This window comes from Eutrigla gurnardus, assembly GCF_963514095.1.
Source record: "Eutrigla gurnardus genome assembly, chromosome: 11".
Lineage (NCBI taxonomy): Eukaryota > Metazoa > Chordata > Actinopteri > Perciformes > Triglidae > Eutrigla > Eutrigla gurnardus.
Window position 1 is genome coordinate 15,909,758 of NC_139925.1, and position 24,744 is coordinate 15,934,501.

The 24,744-nt window shown below is 39.9% G+C and overlaps 1 protein-coding gene across 1 annotated transcript in view; it reads right to left on the reverse strand.

Annotated features, from left to right (window-relative positions):
- Positions 1 to 284: 284 nt before the first annotated feature.
- The window catches only part of kcnh1a (potassium voltage-gated channel, subfamily H (eag-related), member 1a), a 33,378-nt gene continuing 8,918 nt past the window's right edge, over positions 285 to 24,744 (reverse strand). The window contains exons 3-12 of the mRNA XM_084021244.1: positions 22,496 to 22,602; positions 21,987 to 22,115; positions 20,991 to 21,109; positions 20,377 to 20,769; positions 14,342 to 14,499; positions 11,579 to 11,850; positions 8,015 to 8,214; positions 6,710 to 6,962; positions 3,803 to 3,999; positions 285 to 1,240 (exon numbers count right to left, since the gene is read on the reverse strand). Coding sequence (XP_083877370.1) covers positions 371 to 1,240; positions 3,803 to 3,999; positions 6,710 to 6,962; positions 8,015 to 8,214; positions 11,579 to 11,850; positions 14,342 to 14,499; positions 20,377 to 20,769; positions 20,991 to 21,109; positions 21,987 to 22,115; positions 22,496 to 22,602 — 2,698 coding nt within the window. The 3' untranslated portion in view covers positions 285 to 370. The remainder of the gene's footprint in view (positions 1,241 to 3,802; positions 4,000 to 6,709; positions 6,963 to 8,014; positions 8,215 to 11,578; positions 11,851 to 14,341; positions 14,500 to 20,376; positions 20,770 to 20,990; positions 21,110 to 21,986; positions 22,116 to 22,495; positions 22,603 to 24,744) is intronic.

Here is a 24,744-nt window from a genome sequence, read left to right on the forward strand (position 1 = left end):
TTGCTTCCCAACAGAGATACGACTATATTCTTCTGCTGACACTCTCACAATCGAGTCACAAAAGTCAAACCGCTCAAGCTATTTTTCCATTATAGTGTGATGGAAAAAATTATTCAAACTTATGTACAAACTTAGAGCTGTCAGTGTTTTTTGTAACCTCAGAGGATTCAGTGTTACGACAACAAAATCTGGGCTACGACCTCGACTTCTCAACACAACGTTCCCTTGTTAACCGACAGGATGCCCCCAATGATGAAGGCCAGTGCAGACCACACTTCTGCCCAGTGCACCGCCAGCTAGCCACGCTATCTGGATAATAGTGCATTCAGACTGAGTTCACAGTTAACCTCATGGAATAACCTTAGGCCCTTCAAGAGAAGATGTCCTCTTTGTCCAGGTCTGGTGACGCAGGTCTAGAAATGTCAAAAAGAGGCCGCGGGGAGTCCGCACTCGACCTCCTCGCTTTGAGGAGCTGAAGTGCTTCTGTGAGTTGAGCCTCCAGGCCGGACATTCTAACGTTCAGGTTCTTGAGATCGTCCTTCAGCTCCAGCTTGAGCTCCTGGAGCGAAGCCTGAAGCGTTTGTTCTGGGATGGGGTAGAAGGCGTGCTTGGTCTCCGGAGGCTGGACGGGACTGCGATCCTGCGGTGTCAATCGGAAGTCGCCCACTTTGTCCAGGCGCAGGTCACTTTTGGTGATACCGCTGTCACATGAGTCCGTCTTCTTTAGAGACGTCTGTGACTCGTGCGCCTTGGTCCGTTCAGGTAAAGTCTCCATGGACTCGGCTTTTGACACTTTGTTCCAGTTGTCGGCTTTGGCCATGGACTCCTTAAAGCGACCCCAGCCTTTGACCTTGACAGGTTCGGCAGCCCGGCCTCCTAGCAGAGAGACGGGAGCGGGCACCTGCAGCTTTACCTTGTCTGAGGGAGTACAGTGTGGAGGTGTTGAAGAGGAAGGTGTTGAAGACGAGGGCGTTGCTGGGCTTTCTGTCACCGTGACAATGCTGGTGGTTGTGAGTGGTGTCTTTGCTATCGGGATTTCCACGTATACCGGACCCTTCTCGATGTCTCGATCGTCCAGCTCCGGCTTGTCGGGCACCAGGCGGGCTTCCTTCTGCTGTCGAAAGCGCTGGAAGAGTTTTCGTACCGGGTGATCTGGTGGCAAGTTTAGAGGGGCTTCATTTTTACGTCGCTGACGCTCCTCTTCCTCTCGTTTCACATCACTGATCTTTCGGAAGACGATCTACAAGAGAATTGACACCATAATAACCATCAAGTTTGAATGATACAAGCACACAAGCAAGTTACACTGTAATGCCTCTCCTCAAAGTCACTTTAGTCTCTAGACGTGAAGACATACAAGTCTAAAACATGATCAATGTCACTTAGATGAACAGGTGTATGTATCTTACTGATTGTACAGTTTTTGTGAGGAAGATTGTGAATGTTTCAAAATGGGTGTGCTTTGTAAATGTCACCTTTGAAGACGCGATTCCCATGACGCAGAGGGAAAGTTCGTATCATGCCTCTGGCTTCAGCGGGTGAAGACACACTGTCGACTGTTACCACAAAGCTGCAAATGGATTACTGTCTTCTAAGATTTTCTATTAGCTTTGCAGCCCTCCTTCTGTACCTTGGATTGATGTTTGTGATATTATAACAATTAAAGACTTAACACATTCATAAAACAATATTCTAGATTTTTATGTTCTAGTGTAGTTTTTATTTTAGTTTGTTAGTATCCAACAAGTACACCTCCCTTGAGTCTCAGCCACAGGCGTGCTTTAAAAGAAAACATTTAAGCTGCAGCGTTTGAATGCTACAGATATAACTGTTAAGCCGATAATACATTATTTATCTTATATAAATTGTAGTTTGACAAATCAAACCCAACTTGAGGTGCATTACTAGATCTTTTTGAAACTGCATAAAATCAAAACAGCATATCCATTACAATAGAAGAGAAAGTTCCTTCCACTAAAGAAGACTAAGTGATGTGATTGAAAGGTAAAAAAAAAAGAAGCAAAAGGAAAAAGCAAGTAAATGGACCTTGAGTTGGGATTATTTATTTCTTCAGTTATTTCTTGAAGTGAAGATTACAGACAGAGAGCCAATTGAAGAATCGCTCTGGCTGGAGAACAGAGGCTTTCTGGCTCCAGTGTTCATGAAAAGAGTCGAGCACTCGAACCACCAGCTGACGTGTTCAAGAGTGGATGTTTTTTGATAGCTTTGAGTTTGGACATTGTGTCTATTTTTATCATTTTTGTCATCTACTGTTTTCTTGTTCACAGACATGACGTCACAGTGCAATAAACATAAAAGCATCATTTGTTGAAAAGGTTAGACAACATCCATTTTCCTTCTCAGTCTCATAGCAAAGCTGCTCTCACAACTTGAACCACTCAAATTTCGCATGCCAGATTTCCCAAGTCGAAAAACACAGCGTCACAAGCTCCATGTGAAGGCAGCGTCTGGCTCCTTATTCAATCCATCTCTGGATTTCCCTGATGTATACATCCAGGAAGTATTGGGCCCTGGTGAATAGTGAGTTTAAAGCAGCAGATGAGATTGTCTCTTTATATGCATATTCAATCTTATGCACTGTCATGGGCCGGCTGATTTTACGATGAATGAGGTAATGATTAGTAGCCACACACTTGACTTGTTGATCACAGCTGTTCATTTCCAAATGAACGATGTAAGAGTGGTTTTAATATATAGCGGCGGTTTAATGGAACTGTGTTTTTGTATGAAGAGTAGTATGTTTAGCTGTGTATGTGCTCAGTTACTGATACTTGACAGATACTTCAATTTGTGTTATTCAATCTAGCAAATTTACATTTTCTAAAGCAATTGTGTGTTTCTGGTAGCAGCCATGATTTGGGCTTTGGATGATAAGATCAACGTCTGTCTGATAGATACAACGCCAGGAGACAGTTAGCTTACCTTTAGAATTGCAACTAGCTATTTTTTAGTCTTCCTGCAAAGCTAAGCCAACCATCTCCTGGCCGGGTTTCATATTCAACCGACAGACACATTTATCAATCTTCTCATCCAACTCTCACAAGAACGCGACTGAGAATATTTCCCAAAAATGTCAAATGATTCAGTTAACATGAGCAGCGAGAGCCGAGAACACAGAGAGAAAAAGCTATAACAGTAGAAATTGTAGAAAGAAAAGCAGTCATTGTACTCGCCCACACATATTACTATGTGACCTCTGGGAAGTACAGTGCAAAAAAACATCAGAGAATGTAAGACTCATCACCAGGATGCAGCACATCCACTCAAAGTTCAAGCTCTTATTAAAATAACAGATCGGAGTGCAGCTTTTAGTAAAATGCTGCACTTGTCACTTTTTAACCCAGCCGTCCAATCACAATGGAATAGCCATGACCAAATGTGTTGTGTTATACGTATTTTGTGATCTCATTGTGTATGTTGTCATTGTTTTTATTGTTTTTACTGTAGACTTCGTGGTGCCTTTCATATCTGGAGCACAGGGCCAAACAAATTCCCCCGTGTTGGATAATAAAGTTGATCTGAATCTTCAACTTTACTTGCCGAGATGTTTCCTCGCCCACAAAATCTCATTAACCATAGAGGCCATCAGGCCTACTCTGCTTTGTGCCAACATTTTTACATCCGGGGACATTCCGTATCATAGCAACCTGACGCAAACAAGTTATCTCAGCTGAAAAACCACCTCGCCTCCAAAGCTCTTTTCGTAAGAAAAAAACGCTTTGGTGGACACGACCTCTAAAGTGAATTGTTCTTTCTTGGTGCTATTTGAAGAGTCACTCACCCTTTTCCGTAGGTTGTAAGTGAGTAGCAGATTTCTTGAGAAGTGGTTGGAAAACGCTGTGTAGAACTCCAGCACCTTCTGCAGGGCGTCACGTTTAATGACGTGCAGGTCGCAGTAGGTCAGAGCTCGGACGTTGGCGCAGGCTTGAGCGAGAGTCACTTCTTTCCAGAAAACATCCCCAAATACATCTCCCTTACCTGCAGAGAGAGCACAGTAAACCAAAAACTTAAAGAAATAAGGAAGTAAATGTCATTTTTCTAATGTTTTATTAAAGGCCTTTAAGTTATAACAAAAGGCTTTAAAACTGGTTGATAAATCATTTAAGAATGCTTCATAAATTAGTTATATGTATTTTATGGGTAGCAAGGTTGTGTGTACTGCTCTTAAGGCAGGTCTCTTTTGTTGTAAGGGGTAGGAGCAGGGCGTTTGGGCCCCATCATCACACCATCACAGGCCATGCCAACCCTGCACAATTACTGTAACCTCACCTCCAGAACCCCACTGACCCATTCAAAGCTTTAAATAAAGATTGCAGGCTTGCAACTCCTGCAGTCCAATACTGACTGAACGGTATTTACTGACACTGAGCTGCGGAAATTTTCATGGTTCAAGGTATCTTTATTATCTCCTAAGGTTAATTTGTAGTGAGGCCAGCAGAACAAACATAACGATCAAAGGACAATAAGATATCAACAACATGACAGTAAATAGTACATACAGTACTTTGTACTGCATCTGGGTAAATCTGCATCCTGACAGAAGCAATGTGAACTCAACATTAAGTGGGTGACTGGGATCGGCCAAATCTAACAATTCAAAATTCTGCACACTGTGGAATTATTTCCAGTGTCCCACCAATAATTTGTTTTTCAGGATGATTTTTTGTATTTTTTTTTTTTTTCCAGCATTAGTTGTTAAATAGATATGACAGGGGATGTGATCTAATCTAATCTTATCTCAGCTCGACTTTAACATCAATAAACAACGTAACAATGATGTAACTAAAATTGACATTGACATTTCTTTGGGGGCAGGATTGATCTATTTCATGGAACTTCATAGACTGCATATAAGAAATGGACGTATTGTGACGGCACCAATAACTTTGTGGAATGTTGTTTTTAAGCCTTACAGTTGAGACCACAAACGTGTGTATACAATGTTCACAAAGGTAGTAAGGTATAAAAGTTTACTAAGTTTTAGGGACTTCAGCATCGGCTTCACTTTTCAGACCCAGAGGTTGATGCCTGGGAAATACAGAGGCTCTTATGATGTTAACTTAAAATAAAAGGAAAACATCAACTTTATTTGTACATTGTAATTAAAATATTAAATTAATGATGTATTAATGAATTCATATTAAAAATACAATACAAAGCAATATGTTTAAGGCACCCTGCCTTTTCAGCGAGTGCTTTAATTCATCAGGAAGTCACTTCAATTAATTTGCGATCAGCTCCCTTCTGGAAAAGAGCTGCGGGACATCTGGACCAATTAGTAGCATTATTAGCAACATTTTAATACCTACTAAAAAACAAGTCAGCAGCAAAGCAAGTGTTTTTTTAACCTGGCAACCAGCCTTTATTGTTCCCCAGACAGGAACACAGTTACAAAGCATTAGGATTATGTATTAACTATTATAAAAGCCAAACCAATGAGTCATGGACTGTAGAGTACTATTTTAGGTTTGGAAGGCTCAAGGTGACCATATAGCTGACTGTTATGTAATCAACATCTAAACAACAGCTTCTCAATGTGTGACTGCAGAAAGTATTAGAATTCCATTGTACGTGACTGCAAACATCTGATTACTTCTTTGAACCACAGGATTAACAGCTGTATACAGCTGTATGCAGATGATTAAAACAAATAAAGTCCCAAAAGCAATAATGGAATGATTAGTGACCTCCAGATGAGTTTCACCAAATAATAATGCTTAGAGCTCCTGTTTGTTGAGAAGTCCGCAGGATGAGACGTCGAACAGCACCGGTGTGAGGATTAAATTAGACTGTCTTGTGCACTTTACATGTTATTTCAGTTCCACAGTGCCATTAGGCTAATGAGAAACTGAGTAGTGAGTTGTTTATCACTTCAGGCTTCATTACAGTCTCCACCTGGGTCAATGGTATTAGCCTGATCATATATTGATTGTTGCAAAGAGAAACGTTGCACGTTTGACCACGATGGTGTCGCTGCCAGAGCATGTTATCCATTATTCCAAAAATGAATTATTTGTCAAATTAAAATGACGAAGTTGTAGAATAGGAAATCCTCTAGTGGGATTCAATCAGGCGAGCGTAGGCAAGGAAAAGGTGTTGTTCTTCTGTATCTTGATAAATAAAGATGTAGCCTCTTTTGTTAGATTACATGAAGATAAACAATGTCATGGCAATTAGCAATTGCTCTGGTTCCTTCCTTATCCTTTCCTTTGGTGTGGCTTACTACAGGTTAGAGTATTTCATAGAGTCAGACAGCATCCAAATGCTACTCCAATCACGTTGGGTAGGGTCTCAATTTACTCTATCTGCAATCCAGACAAAAATCCCCCGGCCGTCCGTTTTCACTGCAGTCAGAAACAGTTTGTGAAGTAGAAAAAAAGGAGGATTTAAAGTAACAAAAATATGTTGTTACTACGAAGCAAAACTGTTTTATTAGAACAGTGCCGGAGGCAGTGTCATCACTGCTATATTTTGGGTGTTGATGAGTCTCTATGATAACAAATTTAGAATTTCTTTTTTTAAGCTTAAGAAATTCGAAAAATCTGAAAACATGAGTAGTGGGTATAAAAAGCCTTTACCGCCTCTTTAGTGAAATAAACACAATTGGCTAATTGTATTATGGATTGTGTCACAAATGCTCAGTGTGATTTGGTGGAAAGACATGCACCAGGACTTCACCTGAACTCACCTAATATGGCCACCACCTCGTCATCCTGAATGACCTCAAGTGATCCTGATACCACAAAACAAAGGCTGTCCACACTTTCGCCGGCATGGTAGATCAGATCACCAGGGGCACAGTGGATGGTCTGAAACTCCATGGCCAGCGCTCTGAGACACCCATCACTGGCTAGCCGAAAAGCCGGGTGCTCTTTAAACACCTTGCGGTTGAGATGAACACAAATATCTGCTCTCATGTCCTTCGGACAGATTTGCAACACCTGGACAGAAACAAGAGGAGAGGGGAGAGCTGTGTAAGGATTTGCATTCCATCCGATAAAAATAAATTCAATGTTGCACTTGACAGAACTAACAATGTAAACACGGTTTTATGCATTATAATGTGGAACCAGTCTTCATCCCTAAGCGATGAAGGACTGCTAACATATAGTGTTGCATAGGCTGACTTTACACCCACATGTGTGATTAATTAGGTATATTGCTGTTAACCAGAGGCTAAATGGTTACAGGTTAAATACAACAGCCTTTCTTTATTTGCCTCGTAAAAAAGATTATTTATAGCAGATTTAGAAGTCCTTTCTTTTAGCTTTTGGTGAACTCTTGAGTCGACCATCCATTGGACTGAAATTCTTCAGTTTGAATACTGTTTTTACGACAAAGTTTCACATGTCCAGCTGCCTCACAGTCATGTGTCACTGAGTGGCATCATGTTGTTAAAGTACACATAATCAACAGGATGCCAGGCCGTCGCACAGCTCTGCCTTTAAAACTAATCTCTTTGAAGATGAATGTGAAGCAGAGGGGATTATATGCCATTTTTAGACCCTTTAGTGTGGCCTAATGCCACACAAATAAATAATACATAGATGCAGTGCATGTGTCACAAATAAAGAGGACAGAATTAGGACCACAATTTGATTTTAACTACAGGTTTCTTCGTGATAAAATCCCATCCATATTAGAAATTGAGTTTCTAATTTTAGGTGAAATAATAAAATGTTTTCCATGCCTGGTTTGGTGGATTTAAATGATGAGCGGTGATATGAATGCTTTCTGGCTTTGAATCAATCAGAGCAGCACTGCTTAAATATATTTGCCTTGAATGCTTAATATCCACACACTGAAATAATTCCAGCATCATCTGACTTCAGTAGGGTGGCTGGTGGCTGCTATAAACGGCATACCACTTAAATTATATACAATTCCATTTATACACTATTATATTAATATTGCACAAATTATGCTGCATTTGCACAATATTGCACATATAACGCATTATGGCAAAACTGGATATTATAGAAGTGTCACATACCTTTTCAGTGTCTATACCCCGCGACATGGACCAGGTGGAAGCAATGTAGTCCATAACCCTTTCACTTAGGCCCTTGGGCACCTGGTAGAGCTTGAGAAAGTCCCTGACGCTGTTGATCATCTCATGGTAACGATTCGTGTTGGCGTACATCTGCTGGAAGATTGTTGTCACATTACCAAAGATGGTGGCATAAAGAAGGGCTGGGGGAAATCCAAAGAAGAAAAGGGAAAAGTTTAATTTGATATAAAATACAGGTATCCACCAACTTTTTAGCTGCTTGGAACCACTTGACTTGAATAAATCAATGCATATAATCTTCCATTCATAGATCTGACCTCATGGTCAGTATTTATTAAGATTCCGTGTTTAGCTCAACACCAGTCAGGAAGATGCAATTTTTTTTATTTGTTTCTCAAATCATCCTGTCGGTAAACCAACAGTAAACCAATGTACTACTAATACTGTAGTACATTTTAAGATAAAATATGAGAATCTAAAAAAAAAAAAAATCTCAAAATCATTGTTTCACATGACCAAGAATATTGTTTTATGCGGTGAGAAACCTTAATCAATCACATGGGAAATAAACAATAAGTGTTCACCGCTGCCTCTAAATACAGTATAATCCAGAAAAATATATAATTCACAGCTTCATATTGAGTGTGTGTGTGTTCAGAAGCATCCGTCCTTATGTGTACATTGAACTAAATACGTTTTTATTAACTTGCCTTGTGATAGAATTAGAGAAAGTACTGCAGTGCATCTACGAGGTGGTTGAACTAGTGTAACAGCTGGCGCGCGTGTGTGTGTGTGTGTGTGTGTGTGTGTGTGTGTGTGTGTGTGTGTGTGTGTGTGTGGGGATCAAAGCTATCAGATGTCTGCACTATGTGTGTAGTGTTCTCTTGGCAATGGAGCTCTAATTAGTCCTGCTAGAAGGGACGAAGGGGAAACATGCCAGCCACACATTACAATTACCCTCCGACGATGACAGTAACCTGTGCCTGCGTTTGTGTGAGTTGTGTGTTTATTTCACGGCGCACAATCAAAGTGTTGAAAAAAAATGCATGTGGGAAAAAAATACTAATTAAAAAGCACTCAAAACTCCTCAAGGACGAGGACAGCCGCAACTTTCATCCTTTCATCCCATCACTCACTCACACATTATCAAGCAGAGTATGATATTCTCTATCACCTAAACACAAAGAATATATGCAAATGTTTGTAACGCATCAAGAAAGGTTCTTTAAAAAAAAAGGTCTGACCCATTTAAATCCAAGATTATTTGACAATCATCTCTTTTTGAAGTCAGCAAAGTTTCGGGACGGCTGCTACCTCAAGCTCGAGCGCAGATGGCAACGCTCGCTTCTCTGATAAGCAAAAAAATGCTGCAACAAAGGAAACTCAATCGGTCCCCATGGAGTGGTGCTTCATCTCGTCCCCAACGCCGCTCTTTGCTTTGCTGACGTACACAACTCCGTCGCTGTGTTGCTCGGCATCCAACAGCTGGATTGTGCGAGGGTAGTTAAAAGACAGTTGTCAGAAACTCAGCCCCCAGGCCAACGGTTGCTATAGAAACAGGACATATGTATAGTGCCCCCCTCCCCGCCCGAATCCCTCGTCACACTGTGATCTTCTACTGCCAGCACCGATCCAGTGCTGGTGGTAAAAATAGAACAGTATCAGAGCATCCATATTTCATAGAGAACAGCCGTGGACTACAGTAGATTGCATCTACAACTGAATCCTCCTGAGGCTGTTCTGTTTTTTTAGATATTTTAGATTTGTATCTCACAATGAAAAATTTAGAGAAGTCTGCAGATGAGTTTTGATAGATCCCTTAGACTGTATCCATAAACCTGAGCATCCAAAAGGGAGAGGAGGGGGGTGCAATCATCATTTCGTCTCAGGGTTCATTGTCGCTGAAAAAAAAAACAGAGGTGAGGAGTGATTGCGAAGGGATCGGAGGGAACGCTGTGTAAAATTGATCTGGCGGTCAGTTATTGCTTCGAGGTGCTGCTTTCTGTGTGCAGTCACACATAAATGCACCGTGCTGTACACTGCATTATGAGCCACACAAGCAGAAAGATACCTTATGAATGTTTAATACTGAGACGCGGAAAGAAGGGCAAGCTGTGAGAATATGCCTCCTTTGCTAGATGTTTCGTTAGTCAACGCTGGCAGGTTTCTTAAATTAATTTGAATCCAGTCATTGTTATTTACAGCAAAACTGTCTCATTACGTTTGTTGTTGAACCGCTATAGGTGACATAGATAGAGCCTCTAAGGAGAAGCTGTCTTATTCACCTTTTCAGCTGCCATTTGAGGCAAATCAGACAGTAAACGCGTGTGAGTGACGAATCACACACATCATCTCAATAATTCAGCACAATATGACACAGACGACAGAGGTAATGAGTCTAATGTAGGCAAGAATAACAGCACTCCTGTTGTACTGTCCACGTCAGAGTGTTAACGTGGACAGAGTTGACGGCAGAGTTGACGGCACTGAAAGAGAAACTGTGTTACACAAGTTTTACATTATGTTAGCGTCACAGACATTGACGCACTGTATCAGTGTATTTCATTTTTGCATCGCCTCAGTTTTACCAACTATGGTACCCTATAGTTGTACAGGATTTCCACTTGAAGCTGTTCTGTAAAACCGGTCACAACAGTGATGCAATAGTCTGTTTCAGATCTGGGATTCTTTCAGTGATTCAAATACGCCTGGTGTGGTGCTCACAAACAATAGAGACAATCAGAGCTTTATAGGATTTAGAAGGATGCCATCTTACTGTCCCAGAGCCAGACAACATGTAAAACAGCTCCATAAAATTGCCTCAAAGATGTAGTCACAAAAGAAACAGGTAAATTCATCCATGCATATGCAAAATATCTAGAAACTTAGTGACAAATGGTTAGAGAGTTGCAGGGCCAGTTAGCAAGCTACTGTAGCTGCTAACTGATAATATGCCACTGCCAGCCAGCAGAGAACATGCTAGTGCTACTCAGTCACAAAAGCTCTCCTACAAAAAGTATCTTTTACTCCCCCTGGCATTTTGTTTTAAGGATTGTACACCATTTCATTCAATAAGATTCATGGATGGGAGATAAACCAGTAATGAAACTGTCTGTTTGCAAGCTTGTTAGCTCTGTTGCTAATGTCACTGGCGTTTTCAGTAAGTAAACTCATGACGTTTCCAATCTCCCATGTCAAAATTATACAATATGCAAATTCAGGAGAAAATAGGAATTAAAACAAACATTTGTAAAAAAAAAAAAAAAAAAAGCCCCAAAAGTATCTGTACAGAGCCTGAAAATATACATAGCTGTGGCACTGAACTTCCCTGAAACTACCTACTAGCAGCACATTCTGGGTTACTTAAGAGTTAGAAAGAGTTTCCATCTAATTACCTGTAAAGTTATATATTCTGGACTTTGATGGCTCCATTCATAATTCATTTATTCATCTACCTCTGTGGATTGTGGCTTTAAAGAGCATATTAAACTTCTCATGTATCATGTATCTGCTAACTTGGACGAAAGATAAAACGCCTGCACTCACATCCAATCATCATCATGGCCACCGCGAAGATCTTCTCCCCGTCTGTGGTCGGGGCGATATTACCGAAGCCGATGCTCGTCAGGCTGGTCATGGTGAAGTACAGCGAGGTTATGTAGACTGAGTCTTTGTTTGGGCCACCCTCCCACTTCCCTGAACCGCTGGCGTTGAAGCGGTACGGCGTGCCCACCGTCTCGGCCAGGATGTAGAGCCAGCTGTCCATACGCACGATGTTGGTTTCTTCATCGATTACCTCGTAATCGCCGATGCTGAACCTGAACCGCGGCAATGCAGAAATGGTCAGGAAACAAATAATAAAAAAGTTATATGTTGGACATTACTGTGAATGTATTGAACAGCTGCAGTAAGGAACTATGTGGCATTTTTGTACATTTAAATGTAAGCCTGTGAGGCTTAACAGTTTTGCTCTGAGCTAAATGCTAACAATGTTAAACATGCTGATGTTCAGCAAATAGTTATTACCATCTCAGTTTAGCGTGTTAGCATGCTAACATGAGCTAATAGTCCTTAACATAAAGTAAGGATGATGGTGATGTCATTGTCATGTTATTAGACAAAATATTTGTTTTATCTGATGAAGGTGAAAAGCCAGAGGAGCAACAAATGTTTTCAAATTAATCCTGAACGAACCATCTAATAGCGTTTGAGACATTTCACTCAAAACCACAAATTTACATCTCATTGTCACACTAGATGAAAAACTCAGAACGTTACCAAAGTCAATAAGATTTGTTAGGGATGAAGTTTCCCTGTGCTCTTGTCCCTTTTCCCCTCCAGTGGCTTCCCAGGTGAGCTTAACTCTACAACAAGGTGCACCTGGCCTGGGAGGAAGTCCTTAAAAGCTCCGGTGGCAGCAGCAGGAGGAGAGGCCTCTGGTGCAGACACTGCTGGTCTTGCTACCTGTCATGTGTTGTTGTATTCGGCATGTTATTAAATCCTGTGGATTTGATGGTTTCAAATGGTGTCTTTTTGTAATTGATTAGGGTCGGTGATGGATTGTCGTTCACCCCAAACGGCTGCCCAAACGTGGGGCGTAACAGGATTCTTCATCTGGGAACCTTGAATGTATGCAAAATCTGGTGCCACTCAATGGTAACTGTTTAGATCGTTCACTGGGTGGTTAGCACTGGATCAGGCTTATTTACAGAACCAGAACTAAATGTTCCCTCAGTTTGATTCAAATCAATTTTAAGGTAAAACTACTTTTTCACAAGAAGAAAGACAATATTTGAGAAAACAGCCCTCAAAAAGATGTATTTACTCCCCGGTGATACTTGACTGTTAAACTTTTCTCAAATGAAAGCCGTCGGTGTGTGAGCATGCCAGGAACTATTATTATTAGCATGTTTACGACATGGGCTGCACTATGGCGTAGTGGGTAGCACGGTCCCCTCACAGGGATCGGCTTCGACCCCCCCCCGACCCTGAATACAGGATGAGCGGTAGACGATGGATGGATATTTACAACATTGGTTAGAGCCTCTTGTGGGATCCCAGTACCAGGAGAATAAACATATATGAAATCTTGCATATTAACGTTGTTAGAAATCATGTAGACAAACAACATGTCGTCGTTATGAATATATAACTTCAACATGTCTTGTAATCAAGTATTTGTTACGACATGAAAATATGTGAATACGTGAGCAAGTGGTTATTTTTCATGTTTGGAAGCGTGTCACAATAAAGCATAAAACTCTGTCTGCAAGGAAACACATTTCAAACACATTTTCTCTGTTTTTTATGTATGCAGACATCACGGTGGCATGTGTGTGTGTGTGTGTGCGTTTGTATGTTCTCATAAACATAATAAATCAACACATGATTCCAGCACACTTGCCCCATGTAGAGTAGATGATCTGATTAGACTTTGAAGGCCCGCATGCCCTAAATTTACATATTGATGAGGAAAAGCCAATTCTCTTGAAACCACCACAGCTCTTTCTGGCTTTAAGGTACCACCATACGGTTTTGATGCATGAAAACAAGAAAATCTGCTAATTAATGCATTAATGAGCTTAATTGGTGGCTTCATTATATTAATTGGCTTTGCTGGCAGCAGTCTAACAGATTGGGAATTTTTATTTTCTGCTGCTTTATACTTCTACTGCAATACATTTCAAAGGCACATATTTGACCTACTGCCACATTTATTTGCTAACTTTAGTTACATTTATAACACAAAGTTAGATCAACAAATGAATGATGATGTATTATCATAGGTTAACATAACGCAATACTTTATTGATCCTGCAGGCTTAATTCACAAGCCACCCAGCACTATAAAAAGGAATTAAAATTAGCCCACCTTTACAGCTACAACATTAAAGGGGTGGGCGCATTACTGCATCAATTATTATGATCCACTAGAAATACCCTTTCAGTTAATTGGACAACTTTGGAGAAACCAACAAGAGTAAAGCTAGAATCCCAGCTCCTCCATTCATGCCTCTCTTGAAAGCCCCTCCCCAGACTCGTATCCAGCTAACTCATGTCTCATTCACATAAAACACCTCACATTATCACAATGAAGGTAAACAATGAGCATAGCTAATGTTGATGCTCTAGGAGTTAGTCGCTGTCAAGGTAGCATGTTAGTATTGGAACCAAGATGATGTTATTATCCTATAGCCATTACATTGTGCAATCAACATAACTGATGATACCTTCATCATGATGAAATGAGGCAAGACGTTGTCTACTGCCACTTAATGAAAAAAAAACAAAAAAACATCATGAACATACCAAATGCAGGCGAGCCAGTGAGCGGCCAGTCCAAAAACACACACCAGCAGGACCAGTACAGCTGCCCCATATTCAATGTAATGATCCAGTTTACGAGCGACCCGACCCAGGCGGAGAAGCCGGACCACCTTAAGTGAGCTAAACAGACTGCTGATCCCCTGAAACAGCAGTGAAAGAGGAGAGACAGAATGAGAGGCACACATCAATAACAATATATTGTTATATTATAAACTTCAGGTTTTGCTGAATGTTACCCAACACCTGAAAGTATGTTAAAAATGCCAAGATGATGCCTATTGATGGTAACATCTCCTCCTATTTATAATATAGTACTACAATAACTGTTAATATAGTTAATTACAAAGTATAATACAGTTTTATGCTACTATAGACATGTATTATTATAATTTTTTCAGAAGTGCTGTTTAATGTACAATGTTTGTCAGCAATTATTAATTAACATGAACACTATATGTATATAATTACAGCTGCATTGTACTATTACTATTGTACTATTGACATTCATTATCTCTTTATACACCAAACTCTGCTCATGGCTTCCCACAAGAGGACATATTGTTGTTGGCAAATACATTATTAACAGTTGTGTCTGCTTATAACTGAATTATAGTGTGATTTAAATCACAACAAACCAAGTGCGAAATAGTGGGCGTTGAAATAAATTGTTGCCTAATATGTTATTGTTGTAACCTATACAGTATGTTCTCCTAGTATTGTACAGATTTATTGTATTGGTTTTATTTTTCTACTTTCCTTTTTACCTTTTTGTGTCTCCTTTTATGTTGTTTTTGTTTCATGATTCATGAGTGACTCTGTTGCTGTAATGCTGCAATTTCCCATTGGGATGAATAAAGTCCACACAGTTTGATATTAACTTTGATCCTTGAACACATCTGGAGTAGTGAAAATATGAGATGCAGTATTTCTATCAGTCAAAAGGAGCAATGAAACCCACAGTGAACATATTATTCCGAATAACATATTTACATTATAATGATGATGAAGTGATGCAAAAAACACATATCAGAACACGTTTTAAAGTGTATGCACCTGCAGCAAATGTGATATGAAGATAGCAGCAAACACAGAATATACACACAAGACAACACAAAACATAAGATTCAAAGAGTTATCGTGTGCTGATTTGATTTTTTTATATAAATCCTCTGCAATGTGATGAAACTTTAGAACTTCTAGCAGTCTACTCAGCTCAACTATATTGAAACACCCACTCACACAGACAATTGCAGCCCCATCATTGTGCTGCTAGTGTTGTGAGTGAGTTTGTGTGTGTGCTGGGAGGGCTATTGATTTGCTAATGTGCTGTGGTCTGCAATGCGAGTACAACTGCAGCGCTTGCTGTCACTTGATCTGATCTAGCTGCCCGGCAGACACCCCATCTGCTCTCAAATCCCTTTACAGACCCGTGCTCCAACACAATCCAATCATCAGTGCGATCGCCTTTCTGAGTTCTGCTGCAAACTCTGTTGGGAGAAAAGTTAATCGCTCAATAGAAATAAAAATATATTTCAATAAAGGCATGAGGCGACATCTTGGGAAATAGGCTAATTGTTAAGCTGGGCTAAAAGGTCTGTAATCGAACTAGGAAGTTTTACCTCGGAGGTCAGAAGATTGATAGCACTCCCATACAGAGCCATGTAGATCAGTGGACATTTGTGGACTACTGTTTTGAAGGCAACTTGCTGTTTAGCCGTTGCCACATGAGAGGGTTGAGGAAAATTTTTTCAGTTAACTTTCATGAACTGGAGGCAAAAATTATATCCGTCTGTCACCCAGAGCTCTACAATAGTACCTCATATCAGTATAAATGTATAAAACAGAAACTGGTTGCTGCTGCATTTACAGTATATCTAAATTAGGTTATTGTGGGTGTTGATGCAGCAGCTACAATGTTAGCATAGCCTAGCACTGATCAATCTAAGCTCCATTGGCAGCTTTTTGAAAGTTGTTTGCTTGTCGTCTTGCAGACAGACCTAACGAAGCATTTTACAAATTGGCATCGTTACACCGTGCAGCAATCTTTTATCCGTTTATCTCAACATAGCTAAACAGTTTAGTATTTGGGGTTCAAAGATGATGAAAGATGAAGATGAAGTCCTTTAATTTGCCAGAAAAATGTAATAGTTAGTTCATAGAATATCTGCAATTTCACAACAACTAAGCAAACTATCTGCTGAGGATGATCTTGGAATTGGACTGTAAGCTCAGCTACTAAATGGACCTTGGTGAACTTTTAATCACAATACTAATAATGTGGAAGTAAATGTTGCAGTTTACAAATAATTAAAATAAAATACATACAAAATACAACATAATAAAATGTTCAATATTTTCTTTCCGCTTTGCAAGAACGTCAAAATATTAAAACATCATAATGAAAAGTCATACATTTCAGCTTTCTGACACCCAATTTGCTAAATAAGCAATTTTGACATTTTAATTGTTTCATAGCTGCAGTCAATTTGTCACAAATAATATATTTGTTACTGCTGACTTGAGGACTGAATCCGCTCTCCTGCAGCTTTAATGACACTGTTGGGCATTTCAAATTGTACTGTAGAACAGTAATCTGGTAGATTTTATCTCCATGAAAAGCTTAGAAGGGAAAATAACAAGCAGCACAAATCTTAACTTGCTTTCTGTTCAATGTTTCTAAGCTTTGACGCTTCTGCTGTTGTACTCTCATCGAGCGCCACAGCTGCAAGAATCAGTTTCAGGAAATGTTGAGTGTGTGACAATTGCTGTTAAAGCCTTCGTCAAGTGTGCGTGTCTGTCTACAAGTAGAATTAAATACAATACAGCTCATAACCATATTCTAATCAAACTTAAGCCTACTTGAGTGACAGCTCGGTGATTCCAATTCTTCATCACGTCCCATGCATGAATACAGGCAGAAGAGGGAGGGAGGGGGGAGGCCATGCAAACAGAACGGATGAAAAAGAAGAAAAACAAAAATGAAGCACAAGTAACAGATAAGACACTTGATCAACAGTAAGTGACAAATAAACACATGACAAAATTAATAATCAGTAAAGGCTTTCAAATAAAGAGAAACATGAAACTGTATCTGTGTTTGTAAAGAACGTGCAGCATGCACTTAAAGCTCCATTAACATTTCTCTTTTTTTTAGCTTTTTGCAGCGACATGAAGTGGTTTCATTTTCTATTGTTTTTGTAATCAGTCATTAGAAACTGAAATGACACAATGGCTATTGTTCTGTCAGTCTCGAGGTGACGTACAAGAACGATGTTGACAGCCACTTCTCGTTATTGATCACACCCTCCCTATTTGGAAACCTGTTGGGGAAACCAGCCATCAAAGTTATTCATGTCAGTCGTTAAGGTCTGCAGCAGCCGCAAGATGTTTCGACTCCCGGGTTTAATAACACTGGTTTTCTCGATCTCATTTACTCTTGCCATGGTTTGCCTCAAAGTCAAATTGGAGTTGTTGCAGAGACACACTAGAGGATGATCCTGTAAATGGACGGTCATCTTTCATGTTGGTTGATGTGTCCATACTCCTATCGTAGGCCAAATGTACACTTGAACTGCAAAGGAAATATAAAGCATGACAAGAAGCTGTACTCGAAAGTGAAGGGATGCAACTAATCAATCAATTTCACTATTGCTTGTTCTCTTTTAACTAATTGATTAAGTCTACAAAATGTCAGAACATGTTGCATTGTGGGGTATTTTTTAATGCTGTAACAAATATTTTTCATTTTGGATTAATATGTCCTTTATTTTCTCGGTTGACCTTTGAAGTTTATTATAGTTTTCATATTATTCCAATGCACGAGCAAAGGCAAAATAGAAGAAGCAGGTAAAGACGGACGTAAATGATGAAAACAAAATCTGCTTTGCAAGGAAGGAAATGCATGCAAAGATATTCAGTTTGCTCTGAAATGAGACACCAGCAGCTATGAAGCAATGAATTGATTACGTAAATGCAAAAGCTAACTAATCAACTAATTACAGATTTCAGACACAGCCTGAGTTCATAATATTAATAATAATAATGAAGGAATTTGTCTCCAAAAAGCAAGAACATGGCACCTTTTAAAATATGATAACAAACAAGCTATACAGACAATACTTGTTACTAAAATTAATTTTTTTTTAATAAAATGCTAAAAATATCAAATAACGCCAGCTTTATCTTTTAAATCCCAAAGGGTTGTTGTTTTGTTTTTTTCCCCTCCTGCTGACCCCTGACTGCTTCTGCTCCAGCCACTTGAACTTGTCAGCATTTAGGATGCTGAAGCGTTGAAAGACTAGAAAGGGGCCAAAATGCTGGACCTGCAAATACAACTCAGTGCTCGCGGCCCATCATCGAACTTCAAGCATTAGCACAGCATTTCATATCAGTGTGTACTGTGTGTGCTAACCGACAGCCCCCGAGAGCCGACATATGGTGTTAATGCTTTCACAGCATTTTACACAATAACACACACACACACACAAACATCATTACACATGACACAGTAGCACAGGCACACACACAGTGATGCATTATTAGAATGAAAACCGGCAAGTGCAGCACCCTGAGGCCCCATTTAATCAATGTGTGTGTAAACAGACCTGCTTCAGAAGCTTTGGTTGCACCCTAAAAATATATTTTCACACAGACGCAGCTAGAGGTGTAACATATGTATCAGCTGGATATTTTGTAAATAGATGTCCCCCCTTTGTACAAGAAAACACAGAGTAAACCTTAAAACGCCACCATGCAATTCACACATATGGTCAAACTGTAATTCATCCGGTTAAAAGTGACTCACTCAAAATGCTTGTTTGGTAACACAACATGTCTTATTTTTAATCACAGAACATGATTCAAGCCTTGTGTCAGCTGTCATTGGGTGTTAATGGTTTTAGGGCATCATTGACATAGCAAAGCGCTGCTAGTGCCTCAGTTTAATAATGTAACACTAGTTCCCCAATTAAAATGTGCCAATTATCTCGAGATCCTGCGATAGCTCTCCAGCAAACACTCCTCATTATGGTCAAACATTTATGAATTCACAAACAAGCATATCGTCACGTTGCTCATTCCAACCTACGAAACAACAACCGGTGAACAGGATCTGATTGTTACTGTCGTCCATTATTAAATGTGAGTGACTGCGTGGAAACCTAATAACCTGTCAGTCCCCTTAGAAATGATCACCTCGAACTCTTTCCCAATGTAATAGCAAAAAGCTGGGCAGACAGAGCACAATTCCTACTTTAACATAAATAAAATATGTTACTGTATTTGTAAAAAGCAGCCACTGTATGCTATTGATTTAATAATATATGATACATTTCTCGAAGTTTGGAACCCACATCCATTTCAGAGGATTTCAAAGGCCTGGAAACACTATATCACTAAAAACATGATCTTTCTCCCAAAGTTACGTTCATCACTTCCATTTTTACAGCTAGCTCAACTAGCTTACTGTGTACAGCAGCTGCTGTTTCTATGGTGACAAGAGCTCTTATGTTTAACTTCACGACAATGATACAGGTTATTAAGTTATGATTGCTTTCACTTTGTTGGTGTGTAATCTGATAACCTATGTGGAAAACTGGACAGGCCTTGTAACAGTGTGTCTGACCAAATGAGTCTCTGGAAATATTACTGAAACATAATGAAAGAAAGAAGACATGCTGCGCTCTATTTTCTTTGGAGCAAGTGGCATTATATGTTGCAAAGTTGTTGAAATGTCAGGCCAAGAATGATTTCACAGAGCCCAAGATGACAACTAACAAATTGCTTTTTTTTTGTCAGTCCAAAACCAAAATATATTAATTGTATCCTGATATGATATGGCTTCACATCAATTAATCTGCATTAAATGTCAGAAAGTTTCCTTTCACATTTTCCCAAACCTGAAGGTGATATGTTCATATTGTTTGACCAGTAGTTCAAAACCTCAAAAATATGCCGTTTGCAATCACCTGAAACAAAATAAAAGCAGCAAGCGGGAACAAGCAGACCGCCACACTCACCTCATCTACATTCTCGAAGGCGTTGATGACGTCGTACGGCAGGCAGGACAGCAGGTCGATAACAAACCAGGTCTTCAGGTAGTTCATCCGGATCAGCTTGGGGTCTGAGATGACCTCGCCGGCGGGTCCCACGAATGTGGTGTGGAAGTTTAAAACGATGTCCACCAGGAAGATGACATCCACGATGCTGTCCACCACCAGCCACGTCACGTTGTTCTGCTTCGTCTTGAAGGAGACGTTGTAGGGCACCATGATGGCCGTGTAGAAGGTGAGGATGAGGATGACCCAGTCCCACGTGGTCTTGAAGAGGCAGTAGTGCAGGATGATGTGGGGAGGGGTTTTGGGGGTCTCCTGTTTGTACTGAGGTAGGATATCTGAGCCGAGCTGCAGTACCTGCCAAAAAACAGGGAGTCAGGTTAGCTCAGAAACAGACAGATGAATAAACATACACAGCAGGAGGCCAAACATCCTGTAGCTTGGGTCTTTAACGACGACTACAACTCGCCTGCTCAATAGAAGTGCTGTGTTACAATTTCTCACGTCCAGAGTTCGTTCTCTCCTACTTATTTTTACTGGATCAAATCAGAAGAAAAGTCACATGACAACCTCCGTACCTCAGCTAATCGGGAGTGCTTGTGGACGTTCTCTCCTTTGTGAACTGTGGGCTGCAGCTGTTGTAAGACTCCTCTACTGCTGGTTAGAGCTCGAGTCAGTCGGGCAAACTTTCCCCAGCCTGAGGATCATAAACACAACAAATTGTTTTGTGATAGCATATATTTCCTGGAGTTACAGCAGAGTTTGTAGGAGTTGTGAAAAGACTCACAGAATCAGTCTCAAAATACTGTAAATACAGCTTCCTAAAAATGTACTTTATAAACCGCAACTAATTATTTTATTCACATGAATTGCTCTTGTTTCATTCTTGTTTCATAGAGTGGTCGGGTTGACTTTGTTTTCCCTTTTATCTAGCTCTTATATCCATCTTTCTGGTGAGAATAAAAGGTGATAGTATGTCATTGTTGTTGTTTCTGCTGTTCCTCTGAGGTTAAAAAGACTGCAGTCATAATTTAATAGCTAGGCTTTTTTTTTTTTTGTCTTCATAGGATATTTGCGTGACTACAGTCCCACTACTCTACTCAGCTAAAGTCTTTACTAATGCAACAGGCTTTACAGCAGAGCGCCACCTGTTGATGCTGAGCCACAATCTCAATTTCATGAAAATCACTCATCCTGTTTATAATGGCTTGTTTATAGTCGCACTAACTCGTGTTCTATTTTGGCTGTCTTCAGCAGTTACACAGACCAATGAATCATTTCTGTGTTGTGTGCTGATAACAATTATGATGTGATGTGTATTTGACAGAGTGGGTGTTTGCCAGAGGAGATGCACATTGCACAGGGGTCACATGGTGTTACCTCTGTCTCTCTCACTGTATAATATAATCATCTCTGGGTGAGATGTTTTAGATCACAAGTGTCTGCCCCCAAATGTGGAAAAAAAATGGAATATATAATATTTTAATATTTTTTTAATCACTTTGAAGTTGAACTTCCATTGGCAACATCATAGAGACATCCTTCAATTGACAAATTCAATTGTTGACGCTAACCTTTGGAAGAATCGTCTTCAATGGGCTGCTTAAAGGCGGTGATGTCGCTGAACGTACAAAGGAACAGGACCACTTTCTCTTGTTCATTTCGAATGGGAGCGATCTTGACAAAAAACCAAACGGGCGTCCCTGAAAGTATAGAAAGAACAGCACACACATTCAGCCGCATCGTCACCTCATTTCTAGAGGAAGAGACAGCGAGCGCTCAGAGAGCAGAAATTGATTGCATAGTGTAGCTTCGGCTGGTAAAATGTTCTCTGTGTTTCTGTAACACCTGCAAGCGGAGGGATGGTACACCTGTGAGTGGAAACAAACACATCACCACGTTTACTTTCTGGGGAAGGTTTCTCTGCTCTGGCTCTCCACCAATTAGCACATTTCTACAGAGGTAGAAATGTTCTGGGCTGCCTTTGAACTCAAGTGTATGTTGCAGGAGCTCTGAATACATTTGCATGACAAGAGAGTGGAAACTTCAAATTTATTTTCTTTTCCTCTGACTTGCTACTTACTGTTCTTCTTGTACATCAGTATTTCGAACGAGTTCATCTCATAATTTTCGAACGTTAGCCGCACTTTTTCGGTTGTGTCCTTGTCTGTGAGCTCCCCGTACATGAAGCTGGAAAAACACAAAGGGAAATAACAATTTGAATATTTAATAGGCAGCGGCACATTGGACGAGCGTGCACGTTCTTGAACTAGAAAGCTCCAATGAGTGAGTATTTGAATGTGTTGGTATTCGCTGGTTTCTTTGTGGTATTCTGTTCTGTTCGCCCATTTCTTAGATGGTACTTTCCCCTTGAATTTAACTGTAGACTTTTTGGCAAAAAATTTTTTTTATATCAAGGCAGGCTTCCACCTTAACTGTGCAGACCAGTTACTGAAAGCTATTTAGAGACCTCTATGGAGGTACAATGCAGAGTTAGGCTGTATTAAATATAGAGCAGGAGTAGATACAAACTCACTGAAATGGATCATGAAAGCATAAAAAAAGATAAATGCAGCCTGATGTATAATTGGTCAAATGCAAAGTACCCTCTCAAAAACAGATTAAACCTGAAGATGGGTCAAGCAACCGTGAGCACATTTAACCACGCAGAGACATTCATCTCACTTTGCTTGTTACCGCCACCCTCAGTAGCAGCCTGTTCCAGCATGATCTAAATATAACTCTGAGTTTGTTATGAAATAAAAAAAAGGAAGGCTAAATTTAATGAGACTACATCCTGACGCTGCAGAGACTTTTCAGACCAGTGCTTGATGTAATCACTGTGATGAATGTCCTCTCTCTCTCTCTCTCTCTCGCTCTCTCTCTCTCTCTCTCTCTGACTTGCTTCAAAGAAGAAGAAACGATTCCTCAACTGGCTCTCGTCATGTGTGAAAAATTCCCACAGGTTTGTCACTGTATGTTTACAGGATCCGGCATAGGACAAAAAACATATACATAATTGAGGAGACAGAACACAGTGAGAGCAGCTGAGATGGAAATAACATCTTTGATCCACACACATCTTCAAAAAAAAGAGGTTCAGATATTAGACATAAACACTCTGGGGCGATGAGCATACATTTTATGTTTGAGTCATCCTCCAAAACATCAAACATCCACACTCTGTGAATGTTTTATGGCCTCATAATCAGGCTCATGGAGATGTTTGACAGGAAAAAAAACAAAACAAGACCAACTCCTTAAAAGACATATTTGAAGAATAATAGGGGGTAGTGATATCTATTAAAATGACTTATCATGAACCAACTAATGGCCATTGTATTAAAGTACAATGTAACATCAAAGATGAACCGAAAGTAAAGGTTTTTTTTACAACAGAGATGGTCAATATGATATGAGAGGAATGAGCATGATTGAATGTCAAGGAATTAGGACTCATCTGAACTAATGAGTCCAGTTGAAGTTTACATCTAAAATGTAAAAAATTTCATCACTTTATCATTTAATCCTAATAGACAATTGTGTGAAATTGTCTTAAATTAGTCCTTGTGTCTCGGATTATGGAAAAAAACAATGTTTTGTGAGGTCACAGTGACGTATGACTTACAAATTTGAATCCTTCCTTCTTGAGTTCAAGTGGACATTTTTGCCAAATATTAATAAATTCACTCCAGATGTTGACTTCGGACATAAATACAGAGGTACATTACTTTGGCAGGTGTTTGGTCATAAATGAAATATTCAAACCATTTCAAATGTTGACCTGATGATGCTGCTAGATGAAAAGTAAAGGGACCAAACATTATCCATCCATATATATTTTATACTGGAGGAAAGGGGGATGCCCATACTCAATCACTGCAGATTTACTGATGAATGTATAACTTAAAATAAACAATGGGAACCCTATTCCACAGGAAGAAGGCCAGGCTTTGAAGCACAGCGGCCAAATCTCCAAATGACAACTTATGAGTCAGTCACGTGATGCCATTAGGCCCATAAAGGCTTTTCCCATTGACTTCAATTGTGAAAGAGGCATCTGTAAATCAGCGGATGGGTCAACTTCCAACACACTGAAATGGTTTTTATTTAGATCATTAATTCCTAAAAGTAAAAAGCACTGATAGCTGATTCCAGAGTTATACTCCTTCCCCTGTGTGAATAAGACGGACACTGAAACTGATGGAGAGGCGGAGTTAAAGAAACGCTAGAGTGCTTACACAAAGTTGTGGGTAATTTTATCTGAATTTTATTTTATCTTCAAACTTCTTTTCACTTTGTGCCACTGAGCAACTTTCAAAGGGAGCACCA